This window comes from Lutra lutra, chromosome X, assembly GCF_902655055.1.
Source record: "Lutra lutra chromosome X, mLutLut1.2, whole genome shotgun sequence".
Classification (NCBI taxonomy): Eukaryota; Metazoa; Chordata; class Mammalia; order Carnivora; family Mustelidae; genus Lutra; species Lutra lutra.
Genome location: NC_062296.1, coordinates 798,763 through 816,047, shown reverse-complemented (window position 1 = coordinate 816,047; position 17,285 = coordinate 798,763). Strand labels below are relative to the sequence as shown.

Here is a 17,285-nt window from a genome sequence, read left to right as displayed (position 1 = left end):
AGAGAGCATGAGTGGGGAGAAGCAAACTCCCTGCAGAGCAGGGGGCCTGATACAGGACTCAACTTGGGGCTGGATCCCAGGACCCCAGATCATGACCCAAGGTGAAAGCAAACTCCCAGTCGACTGAGCCACCCTGGTAGTCCTAAACTTGTTTAGAACATTGGAAGATAGACTTGTTTTAATATGGATCTTCCAAAGATTGTTGGCTTGTAACCTTGAGATTATGTTTGATAAAATGTTTGTAACAGAAAATTGTATTTGTTCACTTAGAGTTAGAGACTATATTTGTCATAGGAGAGTGAATTTGTTTCCCGATCTTCTGATAATTACCTTGCTATGATCTCAGTGCTTTTGTAAGTAACTCAATCAGCATTATAACATAGTGTGGGTTTTCTGGTGCCAGCAATAGTGTCTGTTTTGCTACTTGACTAGGTTTATGCCAGTAAATGATGCACATTCTCATTCTTCTACGTTACCCCTGGAATTTAGCAAAGCCCCAGGCTGTGTTTTGTTCTGGTGTTTCTTTAATTTTGCTTTGCACTACACGACTTGGATCCAAAGATTCGAGTTTGTTTGATGATTATTGTTATTTTATCCCAAAGAATTTTTTCCTATTGTTTTATTTGACCACATCCAATCGGATCTTTCAGGATCTTTCAATTTTTATTGTGGTAAGAACACTTAACATAGCTTACCCTGTGAAATGTTGAAGTGCCCAACACATACACAATATACAATATTGTACAGCACAGCTCTAGAACTTACTCACCTTGGAACACCCATTTCTCTTTCAGTCTCTCTATAAAGTCTTTTCCTGGATCAAGGCTCCATTTCTAATTTTTAAAATTTTATTTTACCTCTCATAAATGATCTCACTTTCTACCCTGACCTCAATTTAATCTGATTTTCTAACTCACTAATTTGGTTTTCGGAAGTCCATCCTGCTATTCTGTGTGTCTGCTGTTTTTAAATCATGTTCCGTGATTACCATAATCGCCCTTCGTCAATTTTTGGTGCAGTGTTCCATGATTTCTTGTTGCCTGTCACAACACGTGCTCATTGCAGCTCGTGCCCTCTGTAAGTCCGTGTCCACATTTTTATTTCCAGGGTAAAAATACAGCTCTCGAAACCATCTTTTTGTATGTGCCAAGGTTTTATTTAAGTAGTTATTGAGGAAACCAGCAGGAAGACAAAAGGCCTGGGTGCAGGAGCATTGGAGAAATAGAGACACATCCAGTCGGTAGGGAAAGGCACAACAAGGACACTAACCCACTCCCAGGAAATAAAAGCGTATCACCTGTGGGGTTCACTTCTCTACCAGGCTGTTAAGGAAAACAATGTATTGATTTCTGCAATAACCTCTAACGTTACAGTCTTACAGAATTATAACCCTTTGTACCCTCGTGGGTCGTGGTCTGTGATCACACTGCGACAGCTACGCTGTGCTCCCCGGAAGGTCACATCAGTGTCCAGCAGGATTGTTAGAAAACGCTCAAGCTTGGGAAAAAAGCATCTATTTTCTTACTTCTTCTGAGTTTGTAACACATTTTTCTCCTCCAAACAGGGTTAACCCTGTTTGCAAATTGCCAACCGTGGCTGCTTCCTGCCGCTGCTCAGTGGCCTGTCCTTGCCTCTAGCTGCCGCCGTCTGGGACATGCTGGTGGGAGAAGCCCCTGGCGGGAGGCCCAGGGAAAGGTGAAGGCTCGTCTCAAGACGCCCATGGGTTCCCCTCGTTTCTCTGTGGGGATACCTGCCCTTCACAGCCCTGAGTATCAGGTTTCCCGGTCACCACAAATTTCAAGGGGATGCTGTCATTTTACACACGGGATCTTAACCTACTGCTTTACTTGTTGGCTAGAATTAAGGCCAAACGGCTCTACTGGTACATATTTCTGAGGTTAACTTGAACTCTTCAAAGCCATCCGCCCCTTCAAAACTCCGATCTGTGGACGTGCTGGTCAGCAAAGCGCGCCTGTGCATTCAGGTCCGTGCGGTCTGTGACCCGCAGGGCCCCGCGCTCGTGCGCCCACCCACGTGTCTGTTTGAGGCGCGAGTCCGACCAACCGACGGAGGTAATCACAGCCGTCCATACCCACAGCTGTGAGGAGGCGAAAGTGACTTTTGGTGCTGGTTCTTAGATTATGCGGTTTGCTGCTTGTTGAAATGACTTGCGTCTGGCTTCCCGGCGGCGGCAACGTGCCCCCCAGACGTGTTTTGCTCCAGGCCTCACCAAGAGAAGGAACACATGAGTTTTATTTGAAATGTAGGAAGCCTAATCTGAGGTGCTCACGTCACGAGATCTCCTGGCAACTTTAACAGCCTGTTTTTCCATAAAAGAGGAAGGGGTGGCCGTGGGCGGCCTGATCTGCCAGGAGGAGGCCGCTTTCCAGACGGCTCCCTCCTTCCCTCGCGACGCGGGGAGCCGCCCGACGTGGCTGCTCTGCTGGGACCGCACCGTTCACACACGCGGGACCGGAAGCTGGGGGCGGGGCTCGGGACCGGAAGCCGGGGGGCGGGGCCCCGGGGGGCAGAAGCGGCAGGGCGGGGCCCGGGAGCTTAGGGCCGCTGCTCTGCGTCGCAGCCCAGCACCTCCAGCCGCAGGGCGATCTGGCGCGCCCAGCTCTGCGGGTAAATTCGAAGGTAGCGCGTCAGGAGCGGCGGGTCGAGAGGGTTCACCACGGGGGTGAAGGAGTCTTGATTTCCCCGAAAAGCCTGCAAGAAGGAGGACGGCACGTATTGGTTGTCTGATGGGAACGGCGTTACGACGCTTGCCCCCTCCCCCTGGCGGGCCCCTGGGCCTCCCACTGTGGCAGCCGCAGGCCCCTACCCGCGCCCGCAGCGCGCCCCGCATCCGCCTCGGCACCTGTCCCCGACGGAACGATGCCGCGAACACACAGGTCCTTCGCCTGCACTCACGAATGTCTCCATTTCTCCACACGCACTTCCACACACACACAGGCACGCACACGTCTTCTGAACTACCTGAGATTAAGGGTGTTTGTAATCACAGAATAACATTATCATGTCCGCCAAATGTCATGCTGATATAATAGAGCCTAATGTTTAAAAATTTCCAGTTACCAATACGATATCCCTTACACAATTTTTCCAATCCAGAATCTAATAAAAATTACACATCACATTTACTTATCATCTCTTTAAATCACCTTTAATCCAGAACACACTCCTAGTTTCTGGACTTTTTTTCCTTCCTGACACCGACATGTTTAAGTGTCTAGGACTATTGTGTTGTAGAATGGCCCACATTCTAAATTTGTGTGAGTGTTTTCTCACATATTTTGGTTACATATATTTTTTTTAACATTTCTTTCTTTCTTTTAGAGACAGAGAAAAACAGAGAGAGCCCAAGCGGGAGGGGCAGAGGGAATGTCACGACCCTGAGATCACAACCTCAGCCTCTACCAAGAGTCTGAGGCTTAACCAACTGCGCCACCAGGTGCCCCTTGGTTAAACATCATACGGCTCTTCAGTATGAATAGTACATTGATGACTGCAAATTGATTTCCTAATTTTGTCATTTCTTCTACATTTAGTAACTGGAATTCAGTGGAGAAAAGCTCCTCCTCCCCCTTTATATTTGTAACTATGATTCTGGACTCATGGATTCCTTCTTTCTTGTATGTATTATAATCTGTTAGCATCATTATTCTTTCTGATGCTCAAATTGTCTCAAATTTGGCCAGCAGGAACCCTTTCCACCCAGCTCGTGTGTCCTCGTAAGAAAGCACTAGTGTCATGCATTCGAGCGTCAAGGTGTTCTGCGGGTACCTGGCAGTTTCTCTGCTCCAGCTTTGGAATCAGTAAGCTTTCTAAGCACCCCAGCTTCCTCTGACTGGGAAATGGGACCTAGAGACAAAGCTCTGCCCCAGGCCAAGGCTCCTGTTCAGTGTGTCATCTCACGTTGGACACTGTTATCTCATGGCAGAGGCACAAGAGACTGAGTCGAACACACACATGTCAAGTTTTTGTTTGGACTTACATTCCATTGGTCAAAATGAGGACTGTTGCCAAGCCCAAAGTCAATGGAGTTTTCAAGAAAGTGGGCAGTGAACAATCAAGAACAATAATAACTTTTAGCTCATCTGCTGTTTTCTGTTCGTTTAGAAATTCTTTCTAATTTCTTGTTCCAGCAATAACAGGTGGTCTTCTGTAGGGTGGAGCAGTAGGTTCATTAGTCCAAGAGCATCCTCTACTGTTGATAAAGTGAAGTGCAATATCTTTAGCAGGTGGGCCGGAAAAGGGGCCGGCGTCTGCGACAGGGTTTGCTTTTGCTTTCATAGGTCACTCGATCTCCACCAGTTGTTCATCCCCAGGCCTCCTGCAGGCATATCCCCCTTCACCAGGAATGGTGTCACCTCTAGTCCCACATACTCTCAATACTTTTCCTTTCAGTTCCAGAAGCCAATACTCTGACCCACAGGTCTTGAATGTTAACATTTCTTCACTCTGTGTGGGAATTTCTCTCTCCAGAGTGATTTTATTTGTTTCCTATCACTCAGCATTTCTCTTTTTTTGAACAGTCTCTCCTAGACGCGCCAGAGTGCACTCGGGAGCTAGCTCAGCTGGCTTTGCTGGTTTATTCTCTACTTCCTTCTAAACAGAAACTCACAGGATTCTTTGTATTCTCGCTATTCTGTAGATGAGTTATGGGTGGTTTTATGCAATTAAAAATACATATTCCTAGCATCGGTGAAGAGAGATTCATTTCTTCCTTTCCAATTTAGATGCCTTTTATTTCTTTCTCTTGACTAATTTCTCTGGTTATAACTTCCAGTAAAATGTTGAATAGAAGTGGCGAAAGTGGTTGTCCTTATTTGTTTTGTGAAAATTAATAAAAGGAGACCCCTTTAGAATGGAGTCAGGAGGCCAGCAGGGTGAGCTCACACACCTTACCACTTGTCCTCAACTGAAAATCCCACAGGAAGAGATGGCTTTGTTTACGACTTTCCTACCAGAGAAGGACGGAAGGAAGGTTCACCTCTCATCCACCCTCATCCTGGCAGCAGCCCAGCCCATAGGAGACAGTCACAACTCAGCCAATGAGAAACCACTACACTTCCAACTTCAGGTTTATCCCAGCTTCCCCCTTTCTGTATACTTGTCTATGGTTCTGCCCTGTTCCAGACTGGAATTCTCCGCTATTCCAAAATAATCCATTTTTGCAGATAAAATAACTGGCAGTTTTCTTTTTAAAGTTAACATTTGGCCATTTCTCCACTATATTGTCCCTTTCATTCTGGGATCACAGTTATGTAATTTCCTATTAGATGTCTTGTCTCTGTGCTGGGTCCTAGGTAATTTCTTCAGCTATATCTTCCAATTGACTAAATTCTCTTTGGCTATGTCTAATCTGCTGTTAAATTTTTCTTCGATTTTCAAGCTTCAGCAACTGTGTTTTTCATTTTTTTAAAAGATTTTATTTACTTATTTGACAGAGAGTGAGAGAGAGAGAGAAAGAGAGAGCACAAGCAGGGGGAGTGGTAGGCAGAGGAAGAGGGAGAAGCAGGCTCCCCTGCTGAGCAAGGAGTCCGATGCAGGACTCAATCCCAGGACCCCCCCACCGTGACCCAAGCCAAAGGCAGACACTCAACCGACTGAGCCACCCAGGCACCCCTATGTTCTTCATTTCTAAAAGTACTTTTGTTTTCCCAAAACAACCTAATAATTTTGGATAGTTTGTCATTTATTCTTATGTTTTCATAGTTCATCAATATCTGATGTTTTTAGATTGTTTATGTATTAGGTATTATGTATTATGTATGTATGTATTTATGTATTGATTGTTTCTGCTTACTTGTTTTTTAAATTTAATTAAAAATTTTTTTGAAAGTCGGCTCTAGGGGCGCCTGGGTGGCTCAGTGGGTTAAAGCCTCTGCCTTTGGCTCGGGTCATGATCCCAGGGTCCTGGAACCAAGCCCCGCATTGGGGGGGGGGGTCTCTGCTCAGCAGGGAGCCTGCTTCCTCCTCTCTCTCTCTGTGTGCCTCTCTGCCTGCTTGTGATCTCTGTCAAATAAATAAATAGAATCTTTAAAAAAAAAAAAGAATTGAAAGTTGGCTCTACACCTGGGGCACCTGGGTGGCTCAGTCAGTTGAGCATCTGCTTTTGGCTCAGGTCATGATCCGGGGTTCTGGAGATTGAGCCCCTGTGTCAGGCTCTCTGCTCAGTGGGAAGTCTGCTTCTCCTTTTCCCTCTGCCCCTCCCCCTGCTTATGTGCTCGCTCTCTCTCTCTTTCTCTCTCTCAAATAAATAAAATTTTTCTAAAAAGTAGGCTCCACACCCAGCTTGGGGGTTTGACCTCATGCCTCTGAGATCAAGAGTCATATGCTCTACCGCCAGCCAGAGGGGCTCACTTGTGGTCAAGTTGGTTTGTTGTCTTGCGTGTTTGCTAGTATTTATGATCTTACCATTTTAGGATGTGGGAATCTTGGAGACCTACACTGGGAGTGCTTTCTTCTGAGCGGACTTGAGCACAGTTCTGCCAGAGGCCCGGAGCTGCTACTAACCCACAACTACTTTATCCCTTCTGGAGTTCATTACTTAATGCATTCAGTTCTCCTGGCAATTTGCTCAAAGCTTAGCTCTAATAACAATACTAATATAAGTATTTTGCTTTGGGAAAGTTCATCCATTTTACATTTTCTCATATTTTACCTCTCTTTGCTCTGATTTCAGCTCATTATTTTCAAATTAAAGCTCATGGGTTTTTGTTGTTGTTCTCATTGGTGAGGAGGCTGGAGAGTCCCCTTTCCCTCCAAGTGTAACAATGCATTAAGAAGTGTGTGCTATAGGGTGGCTGGGTGGCTCAGTGGGTTAAGCATCTGCCTTCAGCTCAGGCCATGATCCTGGGGTCCTGGGATTGAGCCCCACGTCAGGCTCCCTGCCCTGCGGGAAGCCCGTTTCTCCTTCCGCCGGTTCCTATGCTCTTGCTTGCACTCTTTCTCCCTCTCAAATAAAAGAATAAAATATTTTTTAAAAAAAGAAGTATGTACTGTAAGTGAGATAGTCTTTTTATTGTGGTAATATATACGTAACATAGGATTTACCATTTTGACCAGTTTTAAGTGTACAATTCAGTGGCATTAAATAGATTCACGATGTTGTACAAGCATCACCACCGTCCATCTCCAGAATTCTTCATCTTGCGAAACTGAAACGCAACGCATTACACAGTAACTCTCCATTATCCTCTCCCCCAAGTCTTTGGTAACCTCTCTGTTCTACTTTCAGTCTCCATGAACTTGCCCTTCAAGCTACCTCATTATAATTGTTAATTTTTTAGAAGATTTTATTTACTTATTTGTCAGAGAGAGAGAGCGAGAGAGCGCAAGAGCGTGCGCACAAGCAGGTAGAGTGGCAGGCGCCCCTGTAATCGTTAATTTTGTGTGTCAACATGACTAGGTAGGAGGTGCCTGGATATTTGGTCAAACTACTCTGGGTGTGTTGGTGAGGATGTTTTTGGATGAGATTAACATTCAAATGGTAGAGGGAAGAAAGCAGATTACCCTCCAATTGTTTGAAAGCCTGAATAGAACAAAAAGGCTGACCTTCCTTTAAATATAAGAGAACTCTTCCTGCCTGACTGCCTTTAACCTGGACATTGGCTTTCCTAGCTTTGGGGCTCAAACTGAATTACCCTTCCTAAGTCTTGAGCCTGCTGGCCTTCAGCCTGGAATTTACACCATCACCTCTCTTGGTTCTCAGGCTCTTGGACTCAGACAGAACTCGACCATTGGTACTCCTGGGCCTCCAGCTTGCTGGTTCACCCTGCAGATCTTGGGACTCATCAGCCTTCATAACCATGAGCCAGTTCCTTACAATTATCTCTTTATACACAGACATACATACACACACACTCTATCAGTTCTGTTTCTCTGGAGAAGGCTCACTAGTACAGTCATGGAAATGGACTCATACAACACTTGGCCTTTTATGTCTGGCCTATTTCGGTCTGCCACATGCCCCATGACCCATTGTGGGGTGTGGCCTATTTCATTTAACATAATGCGTTCAAGGTTCATCCATATGGTAGCATGTATCAGCAATAAACCCTTTTAAAAATGGGAATGTCTTCTGGAATATAGATTATCTATATCCTGGTCCACTGAGCCACCAGAAGTGGAAGTCTAACGCAGCATTAGAGGACCAGGGAATTCCTCCTGGAGATGATGTTTATCTGAGACTTAAAGAATCAGCCAGGAAAAAGGAGTTCTTCAACCCCTGCTTCTCACCATCATCCTGGATGACATCAACATCCACAGGATAATCAACTTTTGGCTCTCCTCTCATCTTTCCTGGGATTGTACATCCTTGCTTGGAGTCACTGTGTCCTCCCCAAATGCCTTTCATGGTGTCCTATTACTACAGATACTCAATAAAATGTGTCCTGAAAGTTTAATCGTATATCAACCTTGTTATGTTTCTAAATGTCAAGCCCTAGGAGAGATTTTGGGCCTCTCCCATGAGACCGGCATACCTTTACTTGGCCATTCTGAAGAACAAGAGTCCAGCTGCGGCCGTCCTGACTGCCAGCAATGAGGAACTCCTTCACGTACATGTCGGTGAGGAGAGACCTCACCCCCTGCGTGATGACTCCTGTGACTTTCATTGTCTTCTGGAAGTCCACTTGCAGCCACTCTTTTGGATTATTTGCCTGGGGAAAGTCAGTTAGACTAGTAACCTGTTGTTTACTATTTGCTCCCAGAAATTCCCACATCCTTTCTTCCCCACCATGTCAGAGCAGGCATCACTCTGCATTTTAACGGTCTCTTTGACAGTCTCCCTTCTTAGACTCTAAGCAACCTCACTGCCGCAATTTTTCATGATTCATCCCTGTGCCCTCAGGGTCTGCCATTTAATAGGAGCCCAGTAAGTGTTTGCTGAGTGATTATACAGGCCCTATACAGACGGACTTATAAGAGCTATTCAGGGACTGAAAAATCACCAATTCAGTGGTTCTGGGAAAACAACTGTGCCCAGTGAACTGTACATGATGGCCGCTTTCCTTTGAGGCACCAAGAAACGTGCAAAGAGGGCCAGTTGTTGATACGGGTCTGCCAGACCGTCTTCGGCTGCCACGGTTCCATCACAGACATCAGCCCAGTATCGCTAGAGATTCTGCTGCCCGGAGGCTCAGTTAGGGATCACTTCCCCCAACAAACGCTGTGCAGATTTCTCCCCCCAGACACAACCACCCTGGCACCTTTGGGAACAATCAGGTGACAGAAATGCCTTTAAAGAAACAGTCAAGGACCTTCTCTGTTCTTTCCCGACCTGCACCCCTCCTCTGCGTCGGTTAGACGGCAGATTTGCCGCCTCTTACCTGAGGCCTCCAGGCGTTAGCTCTCCCCTGCAAGTGTAGTCGGGCTTGGGACGGAGACCAAGTGGCAAACATGCTGTTCAGGGAGGATGAGGCAGTAATCTGGGCATCTGCTATCGCTTTATTCTCCATTCCCAGTGGCATGCTGCAACCTTGGAGAAACAGAAGGACTGTAGTCGTCAGAAGATGCCTGCATCCACTGACGCTCCAGGGCGGCCATCATCAGGACGTCACTTCCCAGGCATTAACTTCTGCATTGATTCTGTTACTGTTAGCCTGACAAGCCCCTCATTTCTGAGCCAGCTCTTCCCAGGTCTGTCTGAACCCTAGGCTTACAGTGACCAAGTCCTCGGTTTGGTCAGGACTGCACTGGTTTTAGCATTAACCATTTTGTGTCCCGGGAAACCCCCCTACTCTTGAGAACGCCAGGACAGTGACTCATCCTCCCTGGGGGTTGGGATAGGGGAGGATCCAGGATGGCTTGGCACTTACTATTTAAATCACAGCCCATCAGCTCCATGCGAAGAGTGCTGCGGATGCTGTAATGTGTTGGGTGCAAACGGATGTACCGAGCAATGATTGGAGGGTTAAAAATATTGTGTTTTATCCCAGATGAATCCACATTGCCAAAGAAGACCTGTAGGGAGGGATTAGCACAGGTGCATGGAAAGCGGAGACAGTACAAAGCAATTCCTCTCAATCACATCTTCCTTCTAATTTTGCTTTGCACATTTCTTAACAGCATTCAACACTCAAGTAAAACCCTTCTGGCTAGACAGGATATTAGAGTGGAACACAAGGAGGAGAGAAACCCCTGGAAGAAGTTGGGGCCGGTGAAGTGCTCTTCTGCTCTGGGGTCTTGTAAAAGGCTCAGCAAGGTTGAAGAAGCCATTTAGGGCTCTGCTAACCCAGCAGTCTGAACATCACCTGGGAGCAGTTAGAAATCCTGCATCTGGGCTCTGTTCCATGTCTACTGAATCAGAATGCAAAGTTTGAGAAGCACTAGCACAGGGCAGAGTCAGCACCCTGCCCCACAGCCTCCGAGCAACCTTCCAGGAATGTGGGGTGCTTGTGTGTGTGTGTTTCTGCATGAACTGTCAGGCTTTAATTCATAATTCATTGTATATGAATTCGTGAGACACAAATTAACATCCAACATGTGGGGTTTAGGACCTTGACAAGTCTAGGTTCCAGAGGAAAGTGCATGGCATATTTAAAGGAAAAGGAACACAGTTTGAGAAACGTGATAGTGATGCCTATTCAAACGGCTTAGATTTAAACCATGGCATACAGTATAACAAAACTTGAAAATTATCTTTTACAAAACACTTGCAATTTGTTTCTGCTTGAATATACTAAAACAGGAATTAAAGTGTCTGTTACATAATCACACATCAGAGTTATAGTATTATCAGGAATTTTCTAAGAAATTGTTTGCCGGGGCACCTGGGTGGCTCAGGTGGGTAAGTGTCTGCCTTCAGCTCAGATCACGATCATAGAATCTTGGGATCGAGCCCCACAATGGGCTCCTTATTCAGTGGGGAATCTGCTTCTTCCTCTCACTCTGCCCCCCCTCATTCTCTCTCTCTCTCAAATAATAAATAAAAAAATCTCTAAAAGAAGAACATGGGGGTGCCTGGGTGGCTCAGTGGGTTAAAGCCTCTGCCTTCAGCTCGGGTCATGATCCCAGGGTCCTGGGATCAAGCCCCGTGTCAGGCTCTCTGCTCGGCAGGGAGCCTGCTTTCCTCTCTCTCTGCCTACTTGTGATCTCTATCTGTCACATAAATAAATAAAGTCCTTAAAAAAAAGAAGAAGAATATGGAGGGATGCCTGGGTGGCTCAGTTGGTGAAGCGTCTGTCTTTGGCTCAGGTCATGATCCTGGAGTCCCAGGATCGAGCCACACGTTGGGCTCCCTGCTCAGTGGGGAGTCTGCTTTTTGTTCTCCCTCTGCTCCTATCCCCACTGGTGTTCTCTCTCTTGCTTGCTCACACTCACTCTCTCAAATAAATAAATAAATAAATAAATAAATAAATAAATAAATAAAATCTTTAAAAAAAGAATATAGGGGTGCCTGGGTGGCTCAGTTGGTTGAGTATCTGTCTTTTGCTCAGGTCATAATCCCAGCGGCCTGAGAATGAGCCCCATGTTGGGCTCCCTGTCCAGTGGGGATTCTGCTTCTCCTTCTCCCTCTGATTCTCCTCCCTGCTTGTGCTCTCTCTCTGTCTCAAATAAATAAAGAAAATCTTTTAAAAAAAGAATATAGATGCAGAAATCCTTAAATAACTTTAGCAAACCGAATCCAGCAGCACAGTATAAATATTACATTTCATGTCTAAGTAGGAATTCTCCCAGGAATACAAAGATGCTTCAACATAAGAAAATTACTTAACTCTAAAGCAATAAAACAAAGGTGAAAAAGCCCACAGGATCCTCTCAATTGATGCAGAAAAAGCACTCAGAAAAACCCGATTTTTACTGAAAAAAACACCAGCAAATTAGGAATGGAAAGGGAATTACAAAACATAACGAAGGGCATTACTGAAATAGCCATAGCTAATGCCATAGTCAATGGTGGCAAACTGAAAGCTCTACCCCAACATCGGGAACAAGACAAGAATGTCTGCTTGCACTGTTTCTATTAAAGATTGTAATAGAAATCCTAGCCGGAGCAATGACACAAGAAAAAGAAATAAAAGGCATCTATATTGGAAAGGTAAAAGGAAAACTATCTGTATTGTCAGATGACATAATCTTATATATGAAAAATCCTAAATATAGAAAGCACATAAAGTTAGTAAGTGAATTCAATAAAATAGCAAGATATGAGATCAACAAACAAAAATCAGTTGTGTCTCTATATAGGAGCAGTGAAAAAAATCTAAAATGAAATTGACAATTCTATTTTTTTTAAAGATTTAATTTATTTGACAGAAAGAGAGAGAGAGAGATAGAGGGAGCCTGTGAGTGAGGAGCAGCATGGGGGAGGGGTAGAGGGAGAAGCAGGCTCCCGGCTGAGCAGGGAGTCTGATGTGGGACGTGATTTCATGACCCTGAGATTCTGGCCTGAGGTGAAGGCAGATGCTTAAGCCACTGAGTCAACAAGGCACCCTCGACAATTCTATTTAAAATAGGGGCGCCTGGGTGGCTCAGCGGGTTAAAGCCTCTGCCTTCAGCTCAGGTCATGATCCCAGAGTTCTGGGATCGAGCCCCGCATCGGGCTCTCTGCTCAGCGGGGAGCCTGCTTCCTCCTCTCTCTCTGCCTGCTTCTCTGCCTACTTGTGATCTCTGTCTGTCAAATAAATAAATAAAATCTTTAAAAAAATTCTTAAAATAGCGTCAAATGGAATTAAATACACAGGAATAAATTTAGCCAAGGAGGTGTAAGACTTGTGCACTGAAAATTACAAATCATTGCTGAAAGAAATTAAAGAGGATGCAAATAAACGGGAAGACATCCTGCCTCAGTAAACTGAACACGTAATATTGTTAAGATGGCCGTAATCCCCAAGACAATACAGAGATTCAATACAACCCGCATCAAAATCTCAAAGAGTTGTTGTGCAGAAATGCTAAAGCCAATCGTAAATGCATGTGTCCCTGCAAGGGACACAGATAGCCAAAACCATCTATCCGGAAAAAGAACAAAGTTGGAGGACTCGCACTTTCCAATTTCAAAACGTATTTCTGAGCTCCAGCGAGCGATCCCAAAAAGTGTGGTACTGACACAATGGTAGACATATAGGTCAAAATTAGGAACTTAGAGTGAGAAAGAAACCCACGGATTTATGAATAGTTGGTACCGAACGAGGGTGCCCAGGCCATTCAATGTAGGAATGAGCAATCTCTTCCGGGAATGGTGGTGGGAAAACTGAATATCCGCAGACGAGAAAGAATGTGGGGTCCAGGGTAAAACCGAAATTGAACCCCCCAGATGGCTGACAAGCCTGAATGTAAACAGGAAACTATGAAACCCTTGGTATAAAACAGAGATGTAAATCCTGGTGGCTTTGGTTATGCAAGGGGCATAAATAAATACTGCGGCAGAGAAAGCACAGCCACAAAAAAAGGAGGAGGAGGAACAGAAGAGGAAGAAGGAGGGAGGAAGAGGAGGAGGGTGAGAGGAGGGGAGGGAGGAGGAGGGGTGGGAGGAGGGGGAGGAGCCGGAGGAGAAAAACAAAGGATAAGTTGTACCCCAACCAAACCAAAACTATTTGTGCACCAAAGGACTCTGCCTAGAAACTATTACACAAGAGTTTCTTAAATGGGGTAGGAAAAGCATAGCCACACAAGAAGCAGGAGGAGGAGGGGGAAGGGAGGAGGAAGAGGAGGAGGAGGACTTGGGGAGGGGGGAGAAGGAGGAACCGTGTAGGCCGGGAAAGGCCGAAACCGCTGCCCCAGGATGGGAGAAGCATTTGCCAGGCGCATAGGCGACAAGGGCGTCTTCTTCCGGACGCCTAAAGAACACTTTGAACTCAGCCACAAAGAGGCAGACAGAGCCGGGCCGAGCTCGGGAGCCGAGAGATGTTCCTCCGAAGCGCGTGTGCAAGCGTCCAGGAGGCCCATGGAAACCCGCTCCCCATCGTTGGCCATCAGGGACGTGCAAGTCCAAAGCCCCGGGAGGGGCGCCTGGGTGGCTCAGCGGATGGAGCGTCTGGACTCTGGACCTCGGCTCAGGCCAGGCCTGTTCTCTGGGTGGTGAGACCCAGCCCTGCATCAGGCTCCACGGTGGGCTCTGCGCCAGGCATGGAGCCTGCTTCAGCTTCTCCCTCTCTCTGTCGCCCTCTGCCCCTCCTCCGCTCCCTCTCTAAAAGGGTGGGGGGCGGGGGGGCAAAGTCGCCGTGAGATGCCACTTCGCCCCCAGTAGGACGGCTCTTCCTGGCCCCAGAAAGACCGACCAAGCGGGAGATGACCAGTCTGGGCGAGGATGTGGAAGAACCGGGACCCTGGCCCACTGCTCCTGGGATGGGGGAGTGGTCCGGCTGCGGCGGGAGCCACCCAGGCGGCTCCTCGGGAAGGTAGCCAGGGAATGACCCTAGGACCCCGTGACCCCGCGACCCCGCTCCTAGCTCCACAGGGCAAGGCACGGGAAACAGGTGCTCGGACAGAACCGTGTAGGCGACCGTCCACCGCGGCGCCGTTCCCATGGGCCCAGAGGTGGACATCACCGCGAGGCCTGTCCCCTGAGGACCGGGGTCCACGACTCGTGGTCTCTCCGTGCCGTGGCCTCCTGTCCACAGCCATCAGAAGACACCAAGTGCAGATGGACGCCACCACGTGCAGGAACCCGGGTGAAAACGTGGGTGCCGAGGGAAAGCAGCCCGACCGACCCGCCCCCCCGCCCCCCCCCCCCGCAGCCCCAACCACCTCGTCGTCTGACGATCCCATCTCTAGGTCCGTCTTCAGAAGAGGCCAATCTGTTCCGGCAGGAAGCAGAGGAGGGGTTGCCTGCCAGGCTCCGGGCGGGGGGGGGGGGGGGGGAGGGAGGGAGGGGGGTGCCGTGGGGAGCGTCTGCCCGCCAGGGGCGGGGCTTCCTTTTGGGGGCGGGGCCCACGCTGTGGAGCGAGATAGGGGTGACGGTCGCCCCACACGTCGAGGGTCTGCTTGGGGCCACGAGGCCCTCCCCCGTCTGGGGTTTCTTGGGTAGGACGTCCCAGTGGTGCGGAAGGTGAGCCTCCATCTCCTCCGAGAGGCATCGTGGGGGGCCGTCGGGGGGTAGGGGGTGGGGGGGCAGGCTCCCGCGAGATAGGGGTGACAGTCGCCCCACACGTCGAGGGTCTGCTTGGGGCCACGAGGTCCTCCCCCGTCTGGGGTTTCTTGGGTAGGACGTCCCAGTGGGGCGGAAGGTGAGCCTCCATCGCCTCCGAGAGGCGTCGTGGGGGGCCGTGGGGGGGAGGGGGTGGGGGGGCAGGCTCCCGCTCACGCCATTTCTTGGCGGGCCCGAGCTCCCGGCAGGGGCCGATGGGAAAGCGGTGACCTCACCGGATCTACGTGTCCCGAAGTGTGTGGCCCCGGACCAATGACGGGGGTCGGTCTGTAGTCGCTAGGAGACCGCAGCGTAAGGGCCCGAGTCCTGGGTCCCAACCCGGTGGCTGGAGAAGTTGGGACCCGCCGAGCCCCGCCGAGCCCTGCCGAACCCCCGCCGAGCCCCGCCGAAGCCGCTGAGCCCCGCTGAGCCCCGCCGAAGCCGCCGAGCCCCGCCGAAGCCGCCGAGCCCGCCGAGCCCGCAGAGCCCCGCCGAAGCCGCCGAGCCCGCCGAGCCCCGCAGAGCACCGCCGACCTAGGCCCGTCGCCGAGCCAGAGCGCAGCCGAGGCCCAGCATGCCGGCCAAGAGGAGCCATCAAGGGTCGTCCGGAGGCCAGAGGCAGGCCCGCTCCCGCACCGCCCGAGCCGAGCTGTCGTTCTCCGTGAGCCACGTGGAGCGCCTCCTGCGCGAAGGCCGCTACGCCCGGCGCCTGGGCTCGTCCGCGCCGGTCTTCCTAGCGGCCGTCATCCAGTACCTGACGGCCACCGTCCTGGAGCTGGCGGGCAACGAGGCCCGGAACTGCGGCAGGACGCGCATCACCCCGGAGCTCGTGGACATGGCGGTCCACAACAACGCGCTGCTCAGCCGCTTCTTCGAGTCCACCACCATCTCCCAGGTGGCCCCGCCCCACGACTAGCTGCCGCCGCACACCACCCGGCCGCTCGGCCCGCCCGCCCCAGCCGGGCCTGCTCACCGCTGCGGCGGCCCGGGGCGGGCTGGGGCCTCGGGCCCAGTCCCTCGCAGTCCCCACAAGGGGCTCAAGAAACCCGTGTGTCCAAGCAATAAAAGACAAGGAAAGAAACCGCGCGCGCGCGTGTGTTTTCGGGCGTGCGGGCGCTTCGGTCACTCGGTGGGCCACGCGCTTCAGGGCTGTCCCCCGAAGGACAGACCCCCAGGCAGGGTCTGGCTGGGGGTGGGGGGGTACGGAAGAGCCGTTTCTCTCAGGGACGGTGCAGGGGGGTGGCCCGGGTGGGACAGGCTGGATGGGGGTGCGGGGGGGCACTGGCGCCCCCGAGACCCCCACATGAGCGCCGAGCAAGCCAGAGCCCGGGACCGTCCCGGGAAGGACGGGGTTCCTGGGGCCGCAGTTCAAGACCAGGACCGCGGCGTCGTGGAGGGGACAACGTGCCAGGGCGACCCGCCCGGGGATGGGACGGAGGGGTGGACACACCTGTCGGCGTGGACTCTGGCAGGGCAGGGGCTTGGACCGGAAGGTTGAGGAGGGACGGTGTGGGGGTGGTGGGCGGGGAGGGGGTGGGTTGGCCACCGCGAAACGTGCAGACTTGGCGGGGTGGACACACTTGGGGCGGCGGGCAGGGAGCAGGGACTCGGCCCTCGCGAACCATGCGGACTTGGCCTTAGGGCCACGTGGCGCCGCGGCTTGAGTTCCGCTCGGCTTCCGTTTAGGGACGCTAGGGGACGCCTGTACTAGCAACCCGGGCCGGCAGGCTGTCGCCTGGCAACAGCCGGCCCCTGGCCAGGCCCCGCCCCAGGACTGACGATTTGCATAGACAACGCCCCCCCCCCCCCCCCCCCCGTCCGTGAGGCCTTTCGTTGCGGATCCCGCGCTTTTCCTAGCGCCGGCCCGGCAGGGAGCGCGCGCACGCGCGGTGGTGCGGCCTCACCCCCCGTCCCCCCGCCCCCCCTCCACCCCGGCCTCACCTCCACCGAGCGGGCGGGTCGGAAGGCACGTCGCCTCCAGGCGCCGCCGCGCCCCACCGACTGCGTCAGCGAGCGGGCGACGAACATGGCGGCGTCCGCGGCCGGCCTGAGTGGCGGCGCGGGCCCCGGGCCCGAGGCTGGGGACTTCCTGGCCCGCTACCGCCAGGTGTCCAACAAGCTGAAGAAGCGGTTCCTGCGGAAGCCGAACGTGGCGGAGGCGGGCGAGCAGTTTGGCCAGTTGGGCCGCGAGCTGCGTGCCCAG

At 50.8% G+C, this 17,285-nt stretch overlaps 2 protein-coding genes across 10 annotated transcripts in view; one reads left to right on the top strand and one right to left on the bottom strand.

Annotated features, from left to right (window-relative positions):
• Positions 1-644: 644 nt before the first annotated feature.
• The window catches only part of F8 (coagulation factor VIII), a 119,294-nt gene continuing 102,653 nt past the window's right edge, over positions 645-17,285 (bottom strand). For 6 of the 9 annotated variants that reach the window (XM_047715162.1, XM_047715163.1, XM_047715166.1 and 3 more), the window contains 4 exons: positions 9,831-9,975; positions 9,342-9,490; positions 8,496-8,672; positions 645-2,712 (listed from right to left, as the gene is read on the bottom strand). In XM_047715162.1, the coding sequence (XP_047571118.1) occupies positions 2,557-2,712; positions 8,496-8,672; positions 9,342-9,490; positions 9,831-9,975 (627 nt within the window). In that variant the 3' untranslated portion in view covers positions 645-2,556. Of the gene's footprint in view, positions 2,713-7,019; positions 7,170-8,495; positions 8,673-9,341; positions 9,491-9,830; positions 9,976-17,023; positions 17,249-17,285 lie in introns of those variants that run through there. The other 3 variants (XM_047715170.1, XM_047715165.1, XR_007124681.1) reach the window with 3 other exon arrangements.
• Positions 15,594-16,113, top strand: LOC125091565 (histone H2A-Bbd type 2/3-like). Its single transcript, XM_047715171.1, has one exon. The coding sequence runs from the start codon at positions 15,657-15,659 to the stop codon at positions 15,996-15,998; it is 342 nt and encodes a 113-aa protein (XP_047571127.1). The 5' UTR covers positions 15,594-15,656; the 3' UTR covers positions 15,999-16,113.

Bases quoted from the DNA above. Each gene is read 5' to 3' on its own strand.
- LOC125091565 (XM_047715171.1), top strand. From the start codon at position 15,657: ATGCCGGCCAAGAGGAGCCATCAAGGGTCGTCCGGAGGCCAGAGGCAG.